Below are 14,398 nucleotides of genomic sequence, written 5' to 3'. Positions count from 1 at the left end.
GCTGTGTGGGAGGAGAGACTTTACCTGAGGAGGCCAGAAGCACTTCCTCCTCCGCCCTGTCTGCGCACAGGTGAGTGGGAAGTGTTACCTGGCCAATACCTGCACTTAGTCCTTTTTACTTTCTACCCGAACGGATCCTCTCTAACTCTGGAGACAAGGTAAATATTCATTTCAAATCCTACTCATTACTTTCCTTTAAATTGGGCTGAAACCTGCATTTCATTGCTCTTCTTTCATTCTTTATGTTTATTAATGGCTGGGCACATTATTTTCTTTTGTTAGGTTTCTCTTCCTCAGGCTATTCATGATGTGTCACGTCTCATTATTGTTTCTGCCGTACTTTGAATAATAGTAAACAGTCACTGGGTGGTGATTTTGACTTCAATATAAAAAAGAAAGTGGTAAATATTTGGGAGTTTCCTTTATACCTAGGGTCGCGTGAGGCTTAACTGATGCTTTATGTCCTGAGGCGCATTTCTGAGGTTTCCCATGTGTCTGATTATGTGTCTGATGACTGTTCAATGGTTGGTGTGTGTATGAAGCGAGGGGAAAAAAATATCTGTGGACATAATACTGCATCTACATTCGGATTTAAAGCCTCGTTATTTTTTATGTACGCCTAGGGCGCAGACGGTCCGCATAGGTGTCCGATGAAGGGCTGTGCGAAGTGTGAATGCGCTCCGTATCTCTCCCTGTAAGCTCCGGGTGTAAAGGAGCGCGTCGTGGTCACTGACAGCAGCCAGGCTACAGTCTACACATCCATACATAGTTGTAGAGATGAAGGGAAAGGAACCGACTAACGAAGAAAATGTTTCCTTTTGTCGTTATTGAATCGGGAGATGTAGTAAAAACGACTTAAAGCGACAAACTGTCCATTACGCAGCTTATTTAACGTACCTGAACTTAAAGAATTGCTTCATGTTGATCAGTTACTGTTGCTTATGTGTTTTGGGAGCCTCTTCGAATTCTATTCCAGGAGGTGTTAGTGCGACCTTTAATGCCGCTCTGCTGTTTGCTGTGATGTTGTCTGTCTCTGTGCGAGACCACTACAGCATTCGCTCGTGCGCTCTGCTCACCTCGCGCCTACTGGAAGACCCCAGCGCGTGTGGGCGGCACCAGCTGGCGCAGTGATGCTCGAGCTGGAGAACGATGCTGCATTCAAGACCCATAGGAAATGCTAAGGCTTTAAAGTCTCATGGTTATAGCTACTGGAAGCATACTTTCCCCTAATTTTTCACACTTAATATGTCACCCCATAATAGCTTTATTTGCGCAAAAAGAGATGTCTTATGTTTTTAAAATGAGTAAAGTTAAAGTATGTAGATTCAGTCAGGTCAGTTGTCAATATGCTGTGAGCAAAACCCTCTTTTACGCTATCTCTAGTTCATGCTTTTCATGTATTATCATCACATTTGAGTCACAGAGCTAACCACCTGATTTAAAAAAAACGTTAACACTTCCTATTTGTGTTATCATTGTTGTTACAAAGCATTATGAATATTTATGAGTGCTTAAAACTATAATTGTACAGTGCTATTAGCAGATCATAACACAGTATGTTTATAATGCATTATAGACAAAACCCAGTGAACTCTGAAAAAGGCCGAAGACAATTTAACAACACTTACTGCTGTTGAGAAGATATTTCCAGAATCATCTAATACTCCTTTAACCATTTGGATGAGGAAGTATTACATCTATTATCTGATAAATTAACCTGTTTCTCAAGTCATGGCTGATGAAACTATGACCAGTCTTGCTCTAACCCCGACCTGTCAGCATAATTTATGATGATGCAATCAATTTACCAACATTATATTAGCCTTACCTGAACTAAAACATACAGGTGTTAAAGTAATAATAGTGGTCAAATACTCATAGACTGTTTGTAGCCGGCCACATAACACAGCACTATCGCCTTTTATAGGACATTTGCTCCACTCCAAAACTCTCGTATCATGAACTAGCTGACAGCTGAGATGAACAGTCTCAATTCAACCAGATGAAAACCTAGAAGAGCAGAGGGCAGGTAAACCGGGAATCCAAGCTATTCTGTTTTTCCTATGGGAATTGAATGCAACATCATTCTGAACCGTTTTGGCACGATTTATACTGTGCTTCCCTGCGCGTTACCACTCCACTGCCGTGAGTGGATAATGTCATTTAGACAGAGAGCGTCCTCACACGCGGAGGAGACGTGTCTTTGCATAGAATAGTCTCATTCTGACACATGTCATTCAGGCAGGATTTACTCAGACTGGGAACAGCTTCTGCAATTATCTCATTTAGATCAATTCTCTGTGTGCATACAAGCCTTTCCCACTCCTTTTAGACAGATTCAGCAAGGAACTGTTTGACAGCTTTTAGTCTATCAGCTTTCCCCAAAGGATGTATAAGTGGTAGCTCTCCGTCCAGCGTTTCCATGCAACAGCGCAGGCGGCTGTGAAGCCACGGAGTAAACGGAGGGATAGATGCTGTTGTGGAGAGCGACGGCAGAGTAGATCTGGTAAGGGTCTCTGTGAGGACCCTGAGCCCCCTTTAAACCAAATGGAGCGTCGAGATGATGGAGATGAGCTGGTTGGGAGCTTGAATCATCATGATAGTACAGAGGAACCCGGTAAGAGCGCTTTATTCCCGCATGGATTTCTTTTAAAAAATGTCAGAAACGCTGGATTTGTGCGCACTCGCTGAATTAAGAAGCGTTGGGAGAAAATAATGCTTTGCACTCAGTATGATATTTAGCTGTCAGAGATGTCCCTACATTCCCTCTGGCTCAGCTAGTTGGATTGTGGCTGTTGATAATACGCACATGGGCGCACTGATACAGCGCCACATGTTTTTATGGAGGGAGCCCTCTCATCAGTGCTACCTGGAGTTCATCAACTTAGCTTTTTACATTAAGATTCTGATGGATATGAGTGCTACACATGATAGTAATTTCACCATGCAAGCATAGTACAGGCCTGCTGGTACAGAAAGGATGTCCGTTTACTGTTTTTACTTCTTACAACCTTAAAGGGATAGTTCGGATTTTATAATAGGCTGAGCGCACAAGCAATATTTGTTTTTTTTGACAGGAGCTCCATCACACTCTAGCTCTGTTTGCTTTAACCTGGTCTCATGCCACATTTGTGCAGTTAGTTGGAAAAGTCATTTGTGTGTGACATGTAAACCCAAGCATAACCACAACAAAACAGTTTACCCTGTCTTAAAGGAATAGTTCTGTTTTCTCTTTTTTTTCACATACAGTAGGGCAGCTGGATAATAACCTGATATTATCACTCATCTCTTTACATGTATCATCACATCAAAGTTCTTATAAACTGACAACATTGCTCTCAGAGTGAGATCTTTGAAACATTTGAGAATTTGAATACAATTAAAGCTGCATCAGTTTCTTTGTTGTAGTAGTAGTTAGTTAGTGAGTTAATTAGTTTTCTTTTGCCACTGGGGGCAGCAAAACAATCTATTAACACAACAATGACATATTATCACTGTATAAAGTCGTTATGGTGAGTGCATTAGCAAACAGTCGCTTATTTACACAACCACAGACATGGAGCCGCGTTATCATTCATGTGGAACCATGTTTGTGTACACCTGGCTCTGTTTTAGTCTCTATCAACTCCTGAGTGAAATATCTAACTTTGTCTGCTGTGTGGTGCTGGGCAGGTCGTGGGTGGGGGGGTTGATCATTCTCTGGGGGTTTGTCACTATTAGTGACCCCTCTGACACTACACATAATTATTCAAACCATTGTTAATATAAAATATTGACGAGTGCAGCTTTAAACACAAAATAACAACTTGGATCAATGAGGCAAACATTAATTTGAAGTGAAACATACAGTATAAATGTCACTCAGATGATCTGTTTTGATTTGATTATTTTAATGTGAAGAAGGCAATATGCTGAGACATTTATTCATTGAATTAAAATGGAAAAGATTTATGGGAATTGTGGGTGTGTAGCTCTTTCCTACGAAATAAGGACCACTTTCTGTCATATAAATATTAGTAGTTGATATGTACAGACAGGGGTTGATGGCTGTGTAAACACACTGCCAGGTCACATCACTCACAGAGTCATCATTGTCAATAGTACTGTTACATCCTGGTAGATTTTCTTATGATAAGTGTAAACCGTCCCGGATCATCAGGCATGGCAGGTTGATAGCTGTCCTGAGGTTTAACGCTTAATATTTCAGCAGGTTGTGTGTTTTCTGGCTTCTGCTACCTTCTTGTGCCTTCCCAGTAGCATACTAGTTCTTAATACAAAATGATTGTTACAGTTTTTATATGGAGACATTATCATTATCAGGCCTCTGATCTAATTAGCTTGTTCATTAGAAATTGCTGATTATATCTTGATCTGTGGAAACATTTTACAATTTCTAACCTGTTACCATACCAACATGCTGATTTTTGCATATTTAGGTGGACATAAAAATAAAATGACAACCTATTGTACACAACTAGATTGTAATTTTAGACAGATGGACTCATCGTAGTGGTAAAAGTTGATTTATACTGAAAACATTTCATGTTGTGATAGTAAATCCAAGACTCACGCTGGGTGCCGCCTGTCTAGGCTCTCTTCCAAGACATTTGGCAGATAATATCAAGTACTGGGCAGGGATGTGTTGTTATGGAATACCTATAACTGCATATAATAACCTACAAAATAGAACTATTTTATATTATTGTACATTACTTTAAAAAGATGTTTTCTGATTACAGGTTTGAGGATTTCCTGAGACTAACTCAGACTAGTTTACCAAATGCATTATTCATAGAATGAAACATACATGAAATATTACATAGGACATACTGTAGACCACACATTGATTAATAGTTGCATGACTGGGTTTATAAGTATGGAAGATTTAAAATGCCTAAATAAAAACAAATCAAACAAAGAAATGAAATGAGATGAAATACATTACACACCCTTATGTATTTCCTTTTTATCTGTGCATTAACTGTGTCTAATTGAATTAAAAACATATGTTAAAAGGACTATAATTAAATGTGGCATAGAAATTTATTCATGTTTGATTTGTATTAATGTAGGCGTGTTAAGGCATGCACAAGAGGCTGCTGTACTGTACAGGGTCAAACCTGTCCTGCCAGACATGTAAAATCAAGTTTGTTTCAGGTATTTGAACCAGAATAGACTGTAAACAAACTGTATCTATCCCCTCATGCTTACTGCACACTTCACCTGAGGCATTTTCCTGTCTGAGACGGTATTACCTCACAGCTTGGAGGTCAAGTGCACATATAGGCCTCAGTGATTCACTGTCAAATTAATTGTGATGCCTCTTTATATTTGCTTTAAAGAAAGGAGGCCTAGCTGGAAAAAAGCTAATGTGGTATTCTTACTGCTTGTTAAAACAAGACCACATTGTCCATAAACCCCATTGCATATTATATTCCACTCAACAAAATAGGTTGTTTGTTGCAAAAACCTCTATGGTTAAGGTTTGGCTGTGTTGTGGCAACTAAACTACTTGGTAAAGAGGGAAAGATCATGATGACTGTTGGTTGGAGGCGGAATGTGAACTGCAGTCTGCTGTGTCAAAGTCATACACTTTGTACACACAACCATCGACACCAACCTCCTTCCCAAGAGTGATTTTTTTAAAATCCTGGCTTTCACTCCATCCACCACTCTTGGCTTCTAAAAGTTTTTTTGTACCGTATAATAAACAAGCTACTTGCACCCACTGTAAAATGAGATATAGCAGCTATGAGGGGCTGTAAATATTTTCAGCTAATCTCTTATGTGCAGCATCAAAAAGAGGGGACTCACTACCAGGGTAGTCTGGAACCTACTTCCCAGTGATTATTCCCCCTGCTTGGACACTTTAAAGATCCAATCAGCTATTGACTACAAGTAACCAGCATTATATTAAAGATCCCCTCCAGATATGTTTTAAGATGTATATAAAATATTCTACTTTGAGTAATTTGTGTCTGATATAGTTTTTCCACAAAAAAGTTATTTATTTTAGTTAATTATCTACTTAAAAATTCCATATCTATAAATATGCAAATATATTTAATTTTAAAAGTTTAACTGCTGGACACAAGTTGTTTCCTAATTCACTGTAAAGTCCATTGGAGGCTTCAAGTTTCCACATCACAGTTGTGTAAGCTGAATACTGGACCAGGATTGGCTCCAAACGAGTTGTGATGTCACAAATCCTTGTCATAGGCCCGCCCTTTAAAATTGGATTTTCAATGAGCACAGAGAAACTTTCCACTTTCAGCAGATGAATGTGAAAACAGCCTTTTAGTGTCAAACTCAAAATGTCAAAATGATGTATGTGCAATACGTCATTCTGCACAATGAAGCTCAAACATCCAACTTTAGGAACAAGAAAAACATGTTTTTGAGTGAAAGGGCACTTTAAACTGTGGATAGCCATAGCAACAGTAATAAAGCTCAATTGTGTGACTGCTGTTGGGGCACCTGCACTAGGGAAATTACACCGATTACTCACAAATTTTGCATCATTCACTCCGTCTCATTAAAGCAACAGGAAAATGCGGTTCCTGTAATTACAAAATCATACTAAACATACTAGTTGTGATGTCACAAATCATGCTTGTAGGTACATGTCTTATACTGAGATTCCATGTGAGCATGGAGAAACTTTCCCCTTCAGCAGATGAAAGTGTAAACAAATTCTGAACATACATCATTCTTGCCGGAGAAGCTCAAACATCCAACTGAAGATACAGTGAAAGAAACATTCCTGAAAGCATACCTTTGCAGCCATTTGCAGCCACCAGCATGCACAGTTGTCTCATGTAGCTTTAAAGAACCACACAGCACTGGTGGGTTTGTGTGTTTTAGTCCATTAACTACAAACCACCTCACCAACATTACTTTACAGGTTTTTGAAGACTGAGATTCAGACAGTCTTCAACAGATTACTACTCAATAACATTTGCAACCACTGTCGTGAGGTGGTTTTGCGCCGCTTTAATGGACCACAGTGGTGGTTTGTGTATTTAAGCCCATTAACTAAATTGCTTATACTTTATATTATTGCCATACTTTGAGGTTTTAAACAGACTTTGTACCTTGCAGACAGTCACTGGTTTCAGTTCATTTCAGGACACTATGAACATCAATTTACAGAGCATTGAAACTTGACAGGGGTGAGTCATTACAAAGAACATTACATGTTTTTGTGATTTTATTCACATTTTCACAACATCCATGTTTGCCTGCTGCTTTGGATTTGATCTTCTAGTAGCATTGCCTCAGAGAACAATCAGTTGTTGAAATGGTCACTGCCTGCAGCTGAATTATGACCTGGTGATAATACAAATAATAAAAAAATACATTATTTCACTGTCACGTCATTATTTCACTGCCTGAAAAGTAGTAAATCTGTCAAAAGAATATGCATAAAGCTGCACTTATCAATATTTTATATTAGCAATAAAACAAATAACTGTATAATATGAAAGGTGTTGCTCATTCTGATGAACATAGAGAATCATCACCCGACTCTTCCCTAAGTTCCCCTAAGCTCAACAAGGCTATTTAACATCTCCCAGCTCTTTTTTTTTCTGTTTTACAGACCAGACTTATTCAAAATGTATTTGATGTGTAGTTTGTGATTGTTAATGCGCTCCAATATATCAAAACACCAGCGTAGTCCTTTAAAGAAAAATATCCAGCCACAGTAAATTTTAAGCCCAGTGTGTCTATTATTTGTCATAATGTCATAATCAGAGGAACAACTGTGATTATTCTTACAGTTCGATTTCATCAGCTCTCATTTCACTTTAAATTATAGGAAAACCAATTTTTTCAAATGGTGACTGAAGGCCATACTGCAATCACACAATTCTGGAAGTGAGCACTATGATTGTGCATAAATGTCATTGTGTATGTTGTAAAGTAATGGGAACTGACTGTTCTGTGTATCGTAGGGCAAAGAAGGTCACTCTAACATTGGTAAGATGACTTTTCTAAACTTCTAAACTTACCCATATGTTTAAAGGACGGCTTCACAATTTTTCATGTCTGTCTTAAATCAACAGCCAGGAGCCCAAATGAACACTGAAACTGGTTTTTCTTGCCATTATCATTCCTCTTGTTCATACAGACCATTAGAATCAATATTCAATGTGAATTTCAATGTGTTTTTAGATGAAAAAAATGTATTTAAAAGTTTACCTGAGGCTACTATGAGGTTTCAGCTGTCCAAAGTGATCAACTAGATATCTTTCAAAGTTAGTGTTTTTGGTGTCCAAGTTCCTCTTTTTGTTACTATACTTCCACTGCGGCTGAAGAGGGAAACATTCTGTTGAGACGGAGATTTTTTACTAAAAATACTTTAAATTTGGTAGATATCCACTTTATTTGACTATTTCAAATGGCTGTAGCTTCATATTATCTTTAGATAAACTTTTAAATACATTTTTACTCAAAACAATATTGTGGATCTTGTCTTCCATCACTTACATTGTAAGTGCATTATGAAGGGATCTTCTAATGGTCGGTATGAACAGGAGGAATGATTACAGCAAGAAAAATCTGTTACAATGCTCATTTGGGCTCCTGACTGTTGTTTTAAGACAAACTTTAAAAACTGTGAACCCATCGTTTAAGCTTCTGACTAGTATGGCGGCTGTCTTTACCTGTTCAAACAGTCAGCTTGATTTAGAATCTGTGACCCTTTTTTGGGCACAAATGAGTGGGATAGAATTTGTCCTTATTCACTAGTGTTTTCCAATAATTTGCATTGTCAAAGTGCTATAATGGCACCTCTAAAAATCTCTGTTTGGGTTAATGCAGTATGTATTTTGGGGTGTTCTTATGAAGGGCTGCAAAATATGGACACAAGGAATAGAAATGTGTACAAATGGCTGCTGAAACTGATTTATCACTGCTAATTGACACTTGAAGTTGAGGAAATTGTCTGTGATTAAATGTCCGGAAAAAGCAGATGTAACAATAAGAAGACTAGAGAGCGACTACACAACTTTGAGCCTCATCAACATTGAAAGTCCCCCTCCACTCCAAAATGTGTTTTACTTATTATTCATTTACTTAGATTAGTACAGTTCCTCATGTTTACATGAGGAACTGTACTAATCTAAGTAAAGTGATACAACATATTGTATATCTCTGACATTTTGGGAAGTATGCTAATTTGTTAGACATTAAACTGTGTTCCTTATTATGGTTCCTCCTGAGTTTTTATTAATTAACTATAGAGTCAGAGTTGTTGTAATATCATATTCCTTGACTGTGATCCACTGTAGGTGCAGATAGAGATAAAGACTTATATAATAATAATAATAATAATTAATCGTGTGCTTTCAGTATATTGCTGTATCTTGACTGATCTGTCATCTGGTCAGAGCTTCATTACACACTGAAGATGTTCTTGATGGGTCATCTGTGTTCCCCTGGGAGAATACAAACTATTAAGTAATACATATTTTCATAGACAGTACTGGCTGGAATTGTACAATGACGACATCAAACAAATCACATGACAGCTGGATCACAGCACAATAACTGCACAACAACAATAACATTGTATCTGCAGGTTTTAAAACGACTTTAAAAAGCACTTAATTCAGTTTCCTCATGAAAAAACAGATACTAGAGAGTCTTCAATTAATTATTACTAATTTATTAATGTAATATTTTCTCTTGCCTGCTGTAGGTAGTAATGTTAAAGTAATACAATAAAACATTGTCCTGTCGAGAGACGTTCTACATCTGTAAACTGTGAAAGTGGACAGTAGCTTGTGCTGCAGGTCTTAAAGAAACCTTGAATAAGCACATGCATATTTTGGGCATATTCTACTTTTACAGTGACTGCTCGTAATATAACCTAATAACAGTTAAACGAGTCTATCAGTATCAATGGTGACAGCTGTTTCCTGCACATGGTGGAGAGTTTATCTCTTTATTTACAGTATACACTCTTCCTTGATACAGAGAGCCATCCACAGCTGTGAGCAGTGGTGTAGTCTAGTGTGTTGTATACTGTGATGATTCCCTCCCAGCCTCATACGCGCTCACCCTGGAGCGACACCCCATAAGCACCACCACACTCACTGACGCATACAGTACATTCATCCACGCATAATTTAGAACATTCTGAAAGACTGGGTATGTGTTATTAACAATTTATTATAAGCAACCCAAAACTTTAACAGCCAATGACATTTACAGCTGGGAGATTTAAACACTTTGGACTGATTTTTTACCATTGTAGTGTTAATCACCATCCCTGGTGATTTTGCCCGGCTGGAGGAGACAGAGGAGTCATTAACTGCTTTGACAGTCAATGGTGCACTTGCACATTGAGTTTCATCACAATGATAGATTTGTGGGCTACTTAGTCATGGCCTGGATGAGAGTTAGAAAAAAATACATAGAGGAAAGGAGAGGAATTAAAACAGTATGTTCACTTATCTTCCAAACCATTGTCAAATTCAAGCTACGTATCGGATTAAATGCAGGCGAAAGCATCCAAGAACTGCTGCGAGACGAAGACGAAACTCCTTAATAAATAAAGGCTGAAAAGGTATTTATCAACACCATCAAATAATGCATACTGGGTTCACTGTGTGTTAGCCCACAAGCCCTGGAAAAAGGATGGAACACTTACAGACAGCCCAGTTCCTGTTCCACCTGGTCCAGTTTCTTCTGTCCTTGGGGTGGGGTAAGAAGAGGAGGCGTGGGGTGGCTACAGAGCAGTAGCATAATGTTTGTAGGGGGGTAAGAAGGGGGTTCATGGGGTAACTAGCCTGGTAGTCTACAAAGCTGTCCAAATATGTTTGTAGTCAGGCATCTGAGGTGTGCTTTGCCTCCTCGCTTGCATAGCAGAGCAACGGCTCCTCAACCATGTTGTGACGTACTTCCTTCACTCAAAAAGACTTACAGCAGGCCCATTGATGCTGATTGTCATCAAATTATTTACACTGGACAACAACATTGTAAATCTCTTGTCCGTGCATGCATTGTTCATAAGACTGAAACCCCTGTCATACTGCACTGCAAGGGATGGTCTGCATGCATCGTATGAGTGGTTTTAGGCTTTCAGGCTCACTGTGTGGGTGCTCAAGGAAATATCTCATACCATTAACTCCTCGGTCTTCACAAAGATTGAAGCGCGGTCAGTTGTTTCACTTGTGACTCACCATCCTGTATGCCAGGTTTTGATGGCCATTTGCTTGTGTGTGGAATGCTGAGATCACGAAGCATTTCACCTTCAAATTAGAGGCACTTTTCCGTGTTGTTGATCAGACTTTGTAGGAAGTGCTTTGCATTGATTGGTTTGAACTTTTCATTTGACTCCAGGGAAACTGATCCAAAATGTTCTTGAGCTTGTGCTTTCAGTGCCTCCTGCAATTTCCCTCCTGGAGAGTCTTTGAACACCAGCACTGAGATGATGCGCTACAGAAGCTGTTCCGCTCTCAAAAGTGTGATTGAGTGGGCCTGGAGTTGCTGGCACAGGTTTGCAAGTTCAGACAGTGCATCATACATGAGTCCAAGGTCACACAGAAATTCCTTGCTTTGCATGCGATGTGCCGAGCCTTTGTAAAATTTTATTGCAGTTACACTCTACCTGGTATTTGCGAAATAAAATCACTGAAGTTAAAGTTCTGTCACAAAACTATATTGTTACATATCCTTGCGCATTTTTCAGTGGGTATATGTAAATCCTGGAGCTTTCTTACATCGGGATCCCACCGTTTTTGATGCGGCCGCTGGAGCTGATCCCAGAAGTGGCTCTGGGACTCCGCTAAATATACGTGCCTAGTCTATTAGTGGGTATATGGTGTATACTTGCGTATCATGTAGACTACACACCACTGGCTGTGAGTGTGACTTCATGTGGAGTGAAGGGCTAATGAGGAGGAGTCGGTTTGGGAAAGGGCTACAGTCCAGACTTATGTGGACTGAACCTTTGCAGGCTTCTGTCATACATACCGTGACGTGTTCACTGTCATCACGTCAAGTCTGCGAGGGATGAAATACGTTATTAGTAACTATTAGTAATTGAAATTTCTGTCAATTATCCTGAACAGTTCTTAAAAGTGTTGATATTAGCAATTTATGCAGGATATGTGCAGCATCTGCTACTTTACTTAGTATATCAGGTTTGGTTGGTATGTATAGTAACATTTACCCTTATTAGTAGCAGAAATAATTACTTTTTTTTACATCAATTGCATGACTTCCTGATTCAGTTTGCAAGTGGATTCAGCCAGGGTTATATCCCAGCATGCAATGGGCAGGAGGCAGGAAACAGTCTCACTAGGCAATGTGTCCCTGACAGGGAACACATGACTTATTTTTTACGTTTTAAAAACTCTCCTATATGCAGACTCACATATGTCAGTCACAGCCAACAACAATTGCAGCTCTTTGCTTATTCACAATGAGGGCCATTCAAAACTAGGATACAGGGAAATAGAGTCAAAAGGCAGTTTGGAAATTTGGCCTTCAATTCAACCTATGCAGTATTCTCTTCATTAAACACTTGACTAATGCTTAATCCACCTATCTGTGCCTCTCCCAGGTTCTCCCCTGGACTCAGGCAGCTCCCAGCAGGAGGAGCCCGGCATAATGAGGAGGAATGACACCTACCTGCCAGTCCCTGGCGAGGAGAAGAACCTGGATGTGGACTTTGTCAACACCAAGACCAATGAGTCCATAGTAAGACAATACATCCATGTTTTCATTTTAAAGAATAGGTTAACAAATGTTCAAGTCTGATTTAAAACAATAGTCAAGTGCCCACAATGGCACAGGTTCAGCTTGCTGTAATTATTTCTCCTGTTCATACTGGCCATTAAGAGATCAATTTCTAAAGTGCTCTCAATGTAAGTGATGGTGGACAAAAATGTATTTAAAACTTGAAAAAAATTGTGTGTGCGTGTGTGTGTGTGTGTGAGAGAGAGAGAGAGAGAGAGAGAGAGAGAGAGAGAGAGAGAGTGACGTGCCAGTACACAGTTGCAACCATGCTGTTCAGGGTGATTAACATTAATGTTCATCAACCCTGAATATCTGGTAAAGCTCTGATTAGAGCACACCAGAAGTTTCCCTACCATGGTTTAGAGCCACAGTTATGACAAGAGAATCATCAACATAAAGTGAGCTGATATTATGACATCGCATCCAGGCTAGTCTCTGTTCCACTAGCTTCTGTGACTCAATCTTTCATTAGGGCTCCAGCAGCAAAGCTCGCTGCCCTATTATTTTTGTTGTCATTCTTCTTCTTCTTCTTCTTCTTCTTCTTCTTCTTCTTCTTCTTCTTCTTCTTCTTCTTCTACCTCTTCTTCTTCTTCTTCTTCTTCATCATCTTGTTCTTTTTCTTCTCCACGAAGAGCATTCAAGCAGCAAAAACCATAAGACCAAAAGTCACCAAAATTGGCAGATGGTTTGCAAATTCCACCCACTACTCAGGCTCATAAAATGATACTCACTGACCTCAAAGTGGTGCTGTAATAATCAAGTTTACCTTTTCACAATTATCTCAAAAGTGGCTTGGCCTTGCTTAAAATTATTTCATCAATTTAATCTCTCAGTTCATCTGCATCTTTGCTCCGGTGTCAAGTTTTGCAACTCTTTCTCAATTTTCTCAAAATCCTATTTTCAAGAACTCGTCAGAAGCTGTTGGGCCAATCGTCCTGAAACTTTGTCAGGAACATTTACAGACTTCACTGATCTAAAGTTATCAAGGAAATACTGATAAGTCAATCTGTTTTGAAATTATACATCTTTAAACCTGTGTCTTTAAGTTCAATTTTACATAAAATTGGCTTAAGCTATTGTAACCAAACTTGGTGCACGTGTTCAGATTCCCGGTCTGAGTTTTGCTATGCATGTGATTAGTCTTTCAGCTATTTATCTGTTAATGTGTAATTTTGGTGAATATTTTAACTTCAGCTGCATTAATTCCCACAGACCTCTGTTGTATTAAACTTTGAGGTTGTAAAAACAAAAAACAGCACGTTCACCAGCAGAGCTGATAGTCCAGGGGTTAAGGTGCTGGGGGGAACCCTCTGCTGTGCACTGGGAGTTAAAGGCATAAGAGATGGCTATAATAACTCACCATTATACAAAATCACTATGACGTAATGATCATCTTTTGTTTTGCTTGGACTTACAGTTATGTTAGAAATAGATCCAAGGAGAGCTGTTGATGAATTTTAATTTGTTTTAGTGTCAATAAGGGAAAAGATTTCATTTAAATCTTGTCGACACCTACAGTACTGTATGCACAGTCAATGTGCTGATACTACATTTACACACATGCACACACACACACACATACACACACAACACAACAATTTGAGTACCTGCTTACGCAGCATTGTCACAAACAATAAAAATGTAATGA

The 14,398-nt window shown here is 39.0% G+C and overlaps 1 protein-coding gene across 3 annotated transcripts in view; it reads left to right on the top strand.

Annotated features, from left to right (window-relative positions):
* The window catches only part of ano1a (anoctamin 1, calcium activated chloride channel a), a 67,347-nt gene continuing 52,949 nt past the window's right edge, over positions 1-14,398 (top strand). For 2 of the 3 annotated variants that reach the window (XM_044353959.1, XM_044353886.1), the window contains exons 1-2: positions 2,181-2,617; positions 12,575-12,711. In XM_044353959.1, the coding sequence (XP_044209894.1) occupies positions 2,548-2,617; positions 12,575-12,711 (207 nt within the window). In that variant the 5' untranslated portion in view covers positions 2,181-2,547. Of the gene's footprint in view, positions 159-2,180; positions 2,618-12,574; positions 12,712-14,398 lie in introns of those variants that run through there. The other variant, XM_044354045.1, reaches the window with a different exon arrangement.

Source organism: Thunnus albacares, chromosome 1, assembly GCF_914725855.1.
Source record: "Thunnus albacares chromosome 1, fThuAlb1.1, whole genome shotgun sequence".
Taxonomy (NCBI): Eukaryota; Metazoa; Chordata; class Actinopteri; order Scombriformes; family Scombridae; genus Thunnus; species Thunnus albacares.
Note: the sequence above shows the minus strand (reverse complement) of the source record. Positions and strands in the feature narration are given on the sequence as shown.